Source organism: Punica granatum, chromosome 1 (assembly GCF_007655135.1).
Source record: "Punica granatum isolate Tunisia-2019 chromosome 1, ASM765513v2, whole genome shotgun sequence".
NCBI classification, from domain to species: domain Eukaryota; kingdom Viridiplantae; phylum Streptophyta; class Magnoliopsida; order Myrtales; family Lythraceae; genus Punica; species Punica granatum.
The window spans coordinates 53,597,458-53,609,568 of NC_045127.1; the positions used below are offsets into that span (position 1 = coordinate 53,597,458).

At 41.0% G+C, this 12,111-nt stretch overlaps 3 protein-coding genes across 3 annotated transcripts; 2 read left to right on the forward strand and 1 right to left on the reverse strand.

Annotated features, from left to right (window-relative positions):
- The first annotated feature begins 922 nt into the window (after window positions 1–922).
- On the forward strand, window positions 923–3,208 carry LOC116194859 (F-box protein At2g41170-like). Its single transcript, XM_031523767.1, has 5 exons — window positions 923–1,811; window positions 1,925–2,004; window positions 2,179–2,351; window positions 2,546–2,620; window positions 2,711–3,208. Exons 1-5 carry the CDS (start codon window positions 1,155–1,157, stop codon window positions 2,896–2,898), a joined length of 1,173 nt encoding a protein of 390 aa, XP_031379627.1. The 5' UTR covers window positions 923–1,154; the 3' UTR covers window positions 2,899–3,208.
- A 1,077-nt stretch (window positions 3,209–4,285) lies between these two features.
- On the forward strand, window positions 4,286–8,025 carry LOC116194878 (rhomboid-like protein 20). Its single transcript, XM_031523787.1, has 8 exons — window positions 4,286–4,459; window positions 4,569–4,669; window positions 5,412–5,552; window positions 5,970–6,036; window positions 6,187–6,335; window positions 6,420–6,521; window positions 7,270–7,389; window positions 7,498–8,025. The coding sequence occupies exons 1-8, from the start codon at window positions 4,435–4,437 to the stop codon at window positions 7,663–7,665; spliced, it is 873 nt and encodes a 290-aa protein (XP_031379647.1). The 5' UTR covers window positions 4,286–4,434; the 3' UTR covers window positions 7,666–8,025.
- Window positions 8,026–8,246: 221 nt separating this feature from the next.
- Window positions 8,247–12,111, reverse strand: LOC116194868 (dual specificity protein phosphatase 12-like). Its single transcript, XM_031523778.1, has 7 exons — window positions 11,920–12,111; window positions 10,957–11,428; window positions 9,966–10,018; window positions 9,734–9,798; window positions 9,544–9,622; window positions 9,037–9,342; window positions 8,247–8,655 (listed from the first exon to the last, which is right to left on the reverse strand). Exons 2-7 carry the CDS (start codon window positions 11,400–11,402, stop codon window positions 8,501–8,503), a joined length of 1,104 nt encoding a protein of 367 aa, XP_031379638.1. The 5' UTR covers window positions 11,403–11,428; window positions 11,920–12,111; the 3' UTR covers window positions 8,247–8,500.

Here is a 12,111-nt window from a genome sequence, read left to right on the forward strand (position 1 = left end):
TCATCGATGTCCTTTTAATCTTCTCTGAAATAGAGGTGAAGCTCCTCTCCCGTATCAATTATCCTGAATCCCATTAATTTGGGACGATCATTTGATTCATGAAAACGTATCGAGTCCTATAATATATTCATGAACGAAGCAAGACTCGTGTTGAACTCATTCTCCTATTTTTACCTTCCTCTTAAAGCTTTCTTCAAATCGAGGACTCCGGCTCCCGGAGTCGGTCTTGACCAATATGTCAACCTTGTAATATGTTGAACTGGTTTCTTTCGTTCTACTTCTTTTTGTTTAGCTAGGAAGGTATTGAACGACAGTGCAACAACCTCTCCTACACGCTCATCAAATTAAATGTGATCTTAGATAAAGATCTTCATAAGCTTTCCCATAAAGACTTCCAATCACCGACCGTCACCTGTCTGTTCGGACCTCGACCGGTGGCCCACAATCCAACTTCACGTAAAAGTCTCTTATACGGATCAACAATCCCGGATCGCCATCACCACGCTGTGGGACCGACTGTATTACAAGTTGAAGATCCAAATTTGCCACTAACATTACATTCGCAATATCATGATGTATGTCACATAAAATGCCATGCGCATAACTATAGGATGTAGCTCAATAGTAAATTGAACTCTTAACACGTCGACTACGGAAATTTAACATATACTAGAAACACCACAAAATCAAAATCAAATCGATGTCGAAGGATTAGTCTCGATCAATAAGTCGAGGTTGCCTTACTGATTTCACATGGCATTAGTCATGTGCCAGGTGCCGGTTTGGAATTGATTAAAGTCGATAGCCATAATTTTCAACCAGCTCTGAGTGTCTCCCTGCTGTAGCCTGTACCTTCTGCCTCTGTCCCTCTGTTTCTCTGGCAGTGGCGCTATAACTACCAGCAATCAAGGCTTTGTCGGTTATGGTCTCTCTCTCACTCACCACCTCCACCTCTGCTTTTCTCGATATTGCCAAAGAGATTTCTCACTCTCTCTCTCTCTCTCTAGCTAGCGGCTAGCCTTCTCCTGCCATTGGCGGACCTTTCCTTAAAATCCCCACACACAAGAAACGAAAAGGGACATCCTTTTTCCATGTTCTGCTGCTCGCTATCCATGTCCTGTCTATCAGATTGAAGACCTCCAGAGATTGCCCAGATGTTGTTCTTCTTGATATCCTGCTTCTCATTCATTCTGCTCACCAAATCTCTCCCCTTCAAGCCCTTCTGTGGAGGTCTATGTCTCTCCACTCTTACCCGGCCCTTCTTCTCCAAGAAGCTTAAGCTGGCTCCGAAGCTGGGCTGGCCTTTCATCAAGAAAGTGGTGGGTCTGAATCTGAGCTCAGAGACAGAGACTGCCGATGAAGATGAGGGAAAGGAAGCTTCTTTACTGGACTTGCCAGAACTGGCCTTGGAATGCATTCTTGAGAAGCTGTCCCCCGAGGGGCTCTGCCGGATGGGACAAGTCTGTGCTTCCATGAGGGATAGGTGCCGGAGTGACCGCCTGTGGGAGCGGCACTTGAACCGGAAGTGGGGTCGGCTGATCAGCGAGTTGGCTCACAGGGAATGGCAATGCTGGCTTGTGTCGAGAAAGACGGAGAATAGCGACCTCTCTCGCCAGGGTGAGCGGAAGTCGTGGTGCTGGTCTTGGGCCTGCACAGTTCTCAGGATCTGGCCCTTTTCTTGGATCATGGCTATGGTTGGATGTGAAGGGAAGCCGAGGAGGAGCTCGTTGCCGGTTAACTCCGTCATGGCTTGGTACCTGTCCCTTGAGAGCGGCCAGCTCTGGCTTCCGGCTCAGGTCTACAACCGGGAGGTAAGAACCGACCGAGCTCTAGGTGCTCTTTTTAAAAATAAAAAAATAAATCTAAGGCTGATAAACGTATTTTCATTGCAAAATCTGAAAAATCTCCTTGTTTTTTGATGCAGAACGGGCACGCGGGCTTCATGCTTTCATGCTACGACGCGAAGATTGGCTATGATGCCAAGACAGACACATTTCAGGCAAGGTATGGAAGAAACCTTTCCATTCAAGAGAATGATAACTGTGTTTTCAACATATATAAATGCTCAAATGGAAACAGAATTACAACTGGACTCGTCTTGGTGCATCTCAAAGGAGCTACACATGCCTCTATTTGATGTCAATTAGAAGGCAATCTAAATCAGATATTGTGTCGCAGGTACTCATCACACGGTAGGCGAACGGTGGAAGAGAATATCCCATGGGAAAGGCTGAGAGCACCGTCTGTCCATACTCTGCCAACCGAGCTTCATGTCTCGGACTGTCTTAGCAGTTTAAGACCGAACGATCACATCGAGATCCAATGGAGAAAATCCACAGAGTTTCCATATGGTACGTAACTAAAATATATCCTACTGAGAGACCATAACTTGCGAAGCCAATGCACTGGCATTATCAAAACTCATCTCTAATACCATCTAAAACCTCGGAATGCATAGCTTGTTATAGCATTGGAAACAGGAAATCCTAGCTATGCATAAATCGATGAATTGAGGGTGATGTTGTTTCTGTATATGATTATGCAGGTTGGTGGTACGGTGTCGTGGGGCATCTCGAAACGTGCAACAGGAATGAGAATTACTGCGATTGTCAACTGAGTGGTGAGATACTTCTCTTAGTTTAAACTCGCATATACCAAGTGACTCCGTATGCTTCTTAATCTAAGAAAGGTCTGTGGAGTACGTCAACAGATACAGTGATATTGGAATTCAACCAGTACCCCCAGGAATCGAGGTGGAGGCGAACAGTGATAAACAGGAAAGGCCATCGCGAAGAAGGCAATGAAGTTAATGGATTTTACGGGGGAGTGAGGAAGCTCTACAGACATACAGAGATCTCCACCTGGAAGAGCCTCTGGCCTGCTCGAACCTCACAGTAGAGCCAGAACAAGCATAAAGCAATACTGAATTAACTGACTCATCTGTTAATGAATCCCTTCCTTTTCCGGACCCTCAGCCGCATAGTGCAGCCGGTTGTTGTAAGTTTCATCATCACAGAAAGGATTAAATACGATCTAGATTAGGCCTTTTTTCCCCCCTCCCTCTAGTACCGCAGGAGCCTTTATGGAAACTAGTATGTATATACATGAAATTACCACGAGACGGAGTTAGTAATTTGGCATTGCTGCAGATTGGAATTTGGATTCAGCTCCGAAAATCAGTTGAGGATGAGAGATCTCCAGTTGGCTTACGAGATGGGACTTACTTTCCCTCGAGCCTGCTACATTTCGGTGCGTAAAGTTCTGACTTAATGGTCTATAATGAAGTTTGGTCTTGACTAGAACCTTTGCTATCTGAATGCCCCGACGAGTTGAGCAGCATTCCTCAAGTCTGCATCAGCTCCGATTGAGTAGCTTCCCGTTGTGAAACCGAAACTTTCAAAACGAGTCTGCTGTCATAATATCAAAGACGATTCACTTGGTAAATGAGGCCTGGAGATTCAATCAATCGCTGATATCACGTGAAATTTCAGAAGAACACGAGACAAAACTGGAAATTTGAAGCTCGTTACATAAGACAAGACTGAGAGTGAGCAGATGGCTTAATGAATCCATCCATCTTGTAAAGCGGTCAGTCCCTACCAAATTACGGGCCTTATGGACCGGGCTGATTCTGATATTCGGCCCTGGACCTGTTAATACAAGGGAATTAGAAACTTACATATCATTCGAAAGAGAACGTAACTTAGCAACACATGCTATTATCGCACACTTTTATTAGCTATTATAATTTATATTACAATTTATTAGCCACATAGTCTACTTGTAATAATAGTAAAAAAGAAAACTCAAACATTCAAAGAATATAATCGGATGCTAAGAAGTTGTATTGAACCGAACATGTAATATTCTCGACAATGACAACCTGAAAGTTGAGATTTTTTCCGCACGATAGATTCAATTGATCTAGAGAATTTGAAGAGAATCGAGTGAGCACGCATGGACGACCCGACTAATAAAAGGGTTTACTCTATTAACAAGAGAATTGTTGGGAGCAAAGCTTACTTAAATTAACAAATAATTCTAATATTATCGATTAGATGAGCTTCAAACTAAGCACATGCTTCCATTTTTCTCAAAAACTATAAATAATAATTCCTTATATATATTATTATTATTAAATAAATAAAAGAAGAAAATTGACAAAAATAAGAAATGGCGCAAACATAATTTAATTTAATTTATTTTATGATAATTATTATTTGCAGAAATTCTTATGAACAAGAAAAATACAGTTTGAGAGAGAGGGAGGGGAGAAGAAAGGACTTTCTGGAGAAAAAGCAACCAAACAGAGGAGAGAGAGAGAGAGAGAGAGAGAGAGAGAGAGAGAGTATTGGGTTAGCTGAGGGAGGAGGAGGAAGAGGAGAGAGCGTCGAAGGCAGCGAGACTCTTGTTGTTGCGTCCGCTCCGGAGAAGATGAACGGCGGCCCATCTGGTTTCAGTACGTATTGATGGCTATGTCTCTCTCCGATGAGCTCAGCTTTGTGTTCGATTTCTCAGATTCTTGCTCGGTTTTCTTCGTTTTCAATCACTTCATTTGATGCTCGCAGACAATGCGCCGGTCACGAGAGCATTCGTTGTTGCCTCTGCCATCTTCACCGTCTTCCTCGGGATCCAGGGCCGTTCTGCGAGACTCGGTTTATCCTATCAGGTACATGCGGTTCCCTACCCCGCTAATTTTGGTCAATTCGCATTTCCCACGCATTGGGTTTTACCCGGATTTCTATTTTGCTGCTTGGAGTTGTGGCCATCTTGGTCTGATCAGTGAAGGACAGTGAATCAAGTTCTTGGCAATTCTATTTTAGGTGGATTGAGAAATTGGAATTAGGGATTTGGTGCTGACTGGTAGTAGAGATTGGTTTCTTACAGTTTTGCTCGTGGACTTGCAATATTTTGATGGGATTGAGCTGTTGGATCTCCTGTTATGTCTTTCATGCCAATTGGAAGAAGCACTCTAGGGACTGGAATTCAAGCCTTGAGATGTGATCAGATTTTTTTTTTTCCTTATCACTGTATTCAAGATTTTATACTCTCGAGATAGTGAGAATTCTGGCCAAGTAACTGTCTTTGACTTGCAATTGCATTTGGGATATCTTGGCTTTCAATCCATCCTTTGAGACGTTCATGAGGAGTAAATATCTATCATTGTAAAGTAGATTGCAACTGATAGGGTTGTCATTTCATTCTTATGGGAGTTCAAATTCTACCTAATTCTGGCTTCTTGCACAGCAGAGATTCACAGAAGTACTCTCCTTAATAAGTTCCTCTCAGTTCCACGCACTTCTGGGTGTTGATCAATATGTAGCATATATCGCGTAGCATTTTCTCCCTGGATTTATTCTCTAGAATGGCTCAAGAGGTATTTTGTCCTATTCCCTTTGGTTGTGCTGCAGGATATCTTCCAGAAGTTTCACCTGTGGAGGTTACTGGCTTCAGTATTAGCATTTTCATCAACACCAGAGTTGATCTTCGGACTGTATCTGCTCTATTACTTCAGGGTCTTTGAGAGACAGATAGGTTCCAACAAATACTCGGTGAGCGAGTTTGTTTAACTTAATTGCAGATGAGAAATATGAATAGTTTAGAATGCGGCTGGACTAACAAATTAATGTTCGGCATACTGGTAATTTATATGTGACTGCATCAATTGCAATTTCACTTTACTTGGATGGGTACTCCTTGTATTTCAACTTGTGATAGGCTTGGTGGACAGTCCAGCTACTTGAAAATGGTATAGCTAGTTTTGTTGGGAAAGTAATCTAGATCTACTTAAGCCTAATTATGGTCGACTTAAGTCATCACCTCTGTATGTCCGCTGTCAACAAAAAATTAAGCAGTTATGTGAATACATCTATTTATGAAAGGGCTGTTTTTGTTTGCTATGAAGATAATTATATGTGTTTTTGTAATTCATAAACTATCAGTTTTTATTCTTTCCATTGATCATGCAGGTCTTCATCTTGTTCTCCATGCTATCCTCAATTTTCATGGAAATCATTGCCTTAGCATTGCTCAAAGGTTTTTCCTCTATTACTAAGTTTATGTTTGTGCAACAGACTTTTATTTAGATTTGAACTGCCAGTGAGGATCTTTATCTTTCGAATATTTCTTCAAATATTGCAGCCTCATTCATGAATCTTGATGGACATATTCATATCTTTTGAGCAGATCCCTCTGCAAAACTCACGTCTGGGCCTTATGGTCTCATCTTTGCCTCATTTATACCCTTTTACTTCGACATTCCAGTATCAACACGGTTTCGAGTATTTGGTGTTCGATTTACGGATAAATCGTTCATCTATCTAGCTGGTTTACAGGTAAACCTTTTACCATCATTCTATTCTCTGTTCAGGACTGATTTATTTGCTTATAAGCACAAACATGTCTCATATGTCTTGCAGCTTCTGCTGTCTTCCTGGAGAAGGTCCATCATACCAGGGATTTGCGGTATCTTAGCCGGTGCTTTGTACCGTCTGAATGTCTTTTATATCCGCAAGGCTAAGGTTGGCTTTTAATTCTTCTGGCTTCAATTTAGCTTCAAATGTTTGGCGAAAGAATGGTAAATGCATGATCAAATATACAGCCGACTTGAGAAGAGGTAGTTGTATCTTATAATAAACAGAGACGCCCTTATATCCTTCTACTTGAGCGTTTAATTATGTTTGCTCAGTGGGAATTGTTTGGTCGATTATTTTTTAAAAGAAAAAAGGATCATCTTAGATTTGTTTCTTTCGTATCAAACCTGATGAGCCGCTCTGCTCTAGCATCAAAATGGCCATTTTTCTGTCTCATTTTGACTGAAATATACTTTTTGGCCGTATTAGATCACTAACTGTGGCTGCCGATGGTCAAAAGGGTATGGATGGTCCTAGAAAAGGTTATGGATGGTCTTTCTGCAGATTCTAATGATTCTAAATATGGTTTTCTGGTTATCAGAAGATAAAGGATTAGATTTCCGAGCTAGATCTCTCTGCCATCATTGGAATCTCTTGCTCGATTTTGTTTGCACGTGAAACCAAGTAGTGATTTATGGGTGCAAAATATTTTGAAACTTGACTTTTTCAGAAAAGTTGACGGCCATCTCTTTCAAGGACTAACATCAATCAAAATGTCCCCTTGTTTCAGATTTGCGTTCTTTTGAAATTTCTGTCAAGACCACCAATTTCATTGCTATATGTCTTTGTTGCTGCTGAAGGCCTATATATTTAATGGTTTGCTTGTGTTTTATTTTTCTTTCATCCAACATTACAGATTCCAGAATTCATCGCATCATTCTTTGCCCGGCTTTCATGGCCATCAACGGGTCCGCCTTCTGCACCATCTAGAAATGTCTTGGGAAGTATGCCAACTTATGGTGGTCGCCCAGTAGAGGCAAGTCAAGTGGATCTAGCTATCCCTTCTTTTCGATGATCAATTCTGTTGCCAACAGAACAATTAATATTGTCTCTTTTTTTTTTTTTATTAATTCTTTTTGGGCAGAGACACTATCCTTCATCAGCTGCTTCCACCATCGAGCCACCAGAGGGATCCATTGCAACGCTTGTGTCAATGGGCTTTGACAGGAACTCAGCAAGGCAAGCTCTCGTGCAGGCTCGGAACGACGTCAATGTCGCGACAAACATTCTTCTTGAGGCCCAATCCCACTAGTCTTGTCGGAGAAATCGCCTCTCACGGTGGAAATAGCAATTCTGTTGGACTCAGTGACAGCACTTTATCCGTTAACCATTTAGCAGCAGGCAATTACGTTCGTTTTAAGTGAATTGATCGATCGATCACCTAACAGGAGCCTGTCGACAAGGTCCTAGCGCGAATGTTCTTGAGCATTTTCATTTTGCCTTTGCTTTTTATGGTAGTTTCCTCCCCATACTTTGTGGCATTTATGGTCCCCTTAGTAGGAGGGGGTGAGACGGATGTGTACAGTATCGTTTAGTCTGAAGAATTGGAAGATTTTGCCTTGCGAACATTATTGACTGGTAAGATACTAGAAATCATTTTCAGTCGAACCTCTATATTGCATTCTCGTTTGCAATTTCATGTTTATGCTCCAGTAAGAGTCTAGACCATAAAGAAGATAAAATACCACAGTTTGCAACTCATTGGCAACGCTGTTCCAAGTCCTATTTGTTCTAATCTCTTTTATCGTATTCCTTCGGTACAAGATCAGTCGCATGTGACAGTTGGCATCTGTATGAGTGTGTCAGAAATCATTGGGAGAACATGTCTGCGACTCATGATTCAACTGTGTGTGGTATGTATTGATATCTTTGAGCCCAATCTCCAAACGACTACACATATTTGAAGCGCACGAACCAAAAAAGGGAAGGAAAAGCAGGGAAAAAGAAGACAAAAAAAAAAATCAGCTTTCTTCTGCATTGCCCAAGATCTCAGGATTATATGACGGGATCGGTTATTCACAAAATGGATCTGCCAGCAAAGGGCTGCTCCAGATAAGAGGCCCTTCAACTTCCCGTGACATTATAGATTAGATGCTGCTGATATCAATTCGGCTTTTATGGAGCTGAAAAGCTGGAGTGATCCAGCTCCCGCAGCTACACTGTATGCCTGACCAGTTGAAGTAGCCGAGACGGGCATCACAGTGTGCACATGATAGCTTGCCCTCCATTGCACCTTCTTCGACTACAGGCAAAACATCAGGAGAGTTGAGTATATGCGAGTTCGAGTTTAAAGAATATGGTGATTGTTCCAATGCATCTCTATGGAGCAAGATATTATGTTTGCTTCGATAACCATCTTCAGACGAGACCTCTCTGACAAACGACACACTGCATTAATGGTTCATACCTATACGACATATGATTCTCTAGTGTAAACATTCCAGCAAACTCCTATCTCACAAAATTTAGTAATTCGAGTGAATTCACGATTGGCTTAGTTTCAATTCTTCTTCATACGACCAGAAGGCATGCCATAAGGGCGGAACCAAAAGGAGGCAAGTGAATGTTTATCGTATGACAGGTTTATCAAAGTAGAGAATGAGATGATCGCATATGCATTCACCTGATTTCATCCAGCGGAGAGGCTCCACAAAGACAGATGAGCATTCGTACTCGTCATCTCTGTTGAATGGGTTGCCACTTCTACGCTTGTGCCATTCAAAGGATGATTCGCCCTCTCCTGGAACATGGCCAACAACATTTGCCTGTGATGCAACAATTCTCCGGCACTTCTTGCAACGGTACACTAACATATGATCTGTTTGTCCATTTTGCAAAGTTTTGACTTCAGAAGACAGTTCTGTGGGAAGTCCAGGATCTGGTGCCAATTTAGAACTGTCTATTTTCTCCCCACGGTTGTACCAATCACCTACAATTAGCCAGAAACTTTTTCAAGACTTAATTAATTACTTGAACTATGTGGTCTCTTCAATGTCATACTACAAGCAAGATGGGAGAACTGAATAACAATAGAATATTGCGAGAGAGAATTGCAAATAATACATTAAGGCTTATGCTCTCCTATCTCATATACTATAAAATCAACTAAAAATTGGATCAGGAAATTTACCGAGCACTTTAAGCCGAAAACGCTTGTAAACATTACTGTCACGATCAACTTTGAAACCCATCTCCTCAAACATTTTCAGCTGTGATGGAATGTGGAAGTACAAAACTATATTCATGAGCCAATTAGAGAAGACAAATAACACAAACTTTTATCAATCCAGTCTTATAATTGTTGAATCATCCTAACTCACCTGCTCTAGAAAACCATCATTTGGGCAAACAAATTCACAGCATTGCTTCAGGGACTCAAGGGCATCTGTAGGCGAAGAGAAAAGGAACCATAACATTTACAAAGCGATGAAACAAAGTCCAAGTTCACGATGTCCTCCCAGAAATAAACATTTCTTCACAAATCCTCAAAACCACAGGAATGAACCAATTCTACATGTACATTGCTCCGATAGAAAATAGACATCTTCATACCTTCCTGAGATAGATGTTCCGATCTCATCAGATAGGCTGTAATGATAGCTGCACTGCAACGAACACATGCAAAGAAGGCATAAACCCCAATGGACCAGATTGAGGAACGAGCATTAAGTGAATTCCTAGTGGAAAATTTCTGTTGTATAAAGCTTATAAGGGAAAATTTGATTTTTTTAGAAAATATTAAGTTTCTACTTTCTCGAGTCAAAGGGAAAAGGTATAAATTCATTTAAAACGAATTTTTTGAAAATTTCAAGTTTCTACTTTCTCGAGTTAAAGGGAAAAAATATTAAATTCTTTTAAAACAAAGAATTAGAAGAAAATGATTTCTTATAATGTAGAAAATACCGACACAGGTGGCTTTCAGGCAAAAAGCCAAAGAAGATAGCATGGTATCAAATTTATTCCTCGAGGGTCCCAAATGAAAAGAAAAGGACCACTGGAGAATAATTTCAATCTCTATGATTGAGACATTTTAACCTCTCTGCATCATGTGAGCTGATAGTAAAAAGGTGTAGTTGCATTGTCAGCAAGAAAATGGTTTAAAGGATGCACATTTTTTAATTATAAAGAAAATCAAATTCTCGAAATGCCAGAAGAATTTGTCCATGAGATTACCACTAATATCTTGCTGATCTAGTCAGGATTAAAACCATGAATTTCCAGAACTTAAACGCTCCACAATCAAAAGTTCCACAGTTACCAATTCAGCATATTACAGTTCAGAGGTGGATAGCAAACAGTTTAATTTTGTCCAATCTCTTATAAAATTGTGGATCAGACAGATAGACTTAAAAAAGGACATGCCAATATTTTTAGTTTCTAGCCTTAATCTAGAACTTTACACCTTTAAATGAAAGTAGATCCATGCACACATAATTGGAATGGAGACATAATCAAGCTCATAATTTGTACTCCCAAAATGCATCATTTCACAACCTACCAATCAAAACCTGTGCATGTAGTAATAAATGGAAAGATGTAATACCTTCGAGAAACGCCAGCAAAGCAATGTACCAAAACAGAACCCTCCTTCCGACTCTTTTCGATGAAGTCCAAGCATGGCTCCAAATAATCAAGTAGATCCTCACTCTCCATATCCCTAATTGGAACTGCCATTCTCACGAGTTTCAAATCCTTTCCCGCATACTCTAACAAATACAAGAGCTTTTCAGCCGACAAGCAACTCTTGGACACATCGATCAATGTTAGACCGACATCTTCAGAATCTGCAGTACTGCCTGACCCTCCAGCGAAAACTTTCTTAATTTCCTTTGTGGGGATAATTAGACTGCTGCGCCAGTCAGAGAAAAATGATATCGAGGCAGAGCTGAGAACTGAGAGAATGTGGGTAACCTCATCGCTACCGTTTTGGAGAACCTCTGCTGCATCGCCAATGTTTCCAATGAAAAGATTCTCTCGGACAAGGTGCATCACAGCAGAACGAGCCGCAGCAGCAACTGCAAGGATACAAAAACGAGATTTTGAACTCATAGATGCTTATCTCTGAGGCAGAAATGAAATCTAAACAGAGAACATTAGCCGTTTATCGCAAAGCCCATCTGTCATGATAAAAGACACAAGGAAAACATCAAAAGTCGCCAACTAAAACATATTCATCAGTTGAAGCATGAAAGTGTCGATAACTAAAACACATTCCTCGGACGAAGCTTCAGGAAGAATCCTCTTCGAACTGTAACATCAATATCATCATAGAATCACACACACACACACACACATACACAGACAGACAGAGAAACTCGAAAATTTCCAGCTAAACAGAAAGCGTTTTACGATCAATTGAACATCTAATGCATGCAATGAAATGACTAAAGAAAAATTGAAAAAGCTCTACAAACATAATAGATTTCATCCTCTTGTCAGGGCTTGCAGTGAGCTCCGAAAAATGGATATACATCCCCGGAAATGGAAATAACGTCAGACTACAGACCTATCACAGGATCAGCGACCGGAATCGATTAGAAACTCCGATCTTTTTCCGTCGTACAGTTGCTCGGAGATGAATGAGAAGAGTAAGACCTGAAGAAAAAGAAGAAGAAGAAGAAGAAGAAGGAAGAAGAATCGGAATCGGAATATTCCGGCGGGGGGAGCTCTCCTCGCTTTTCTCTCTTGTACGTCGTCG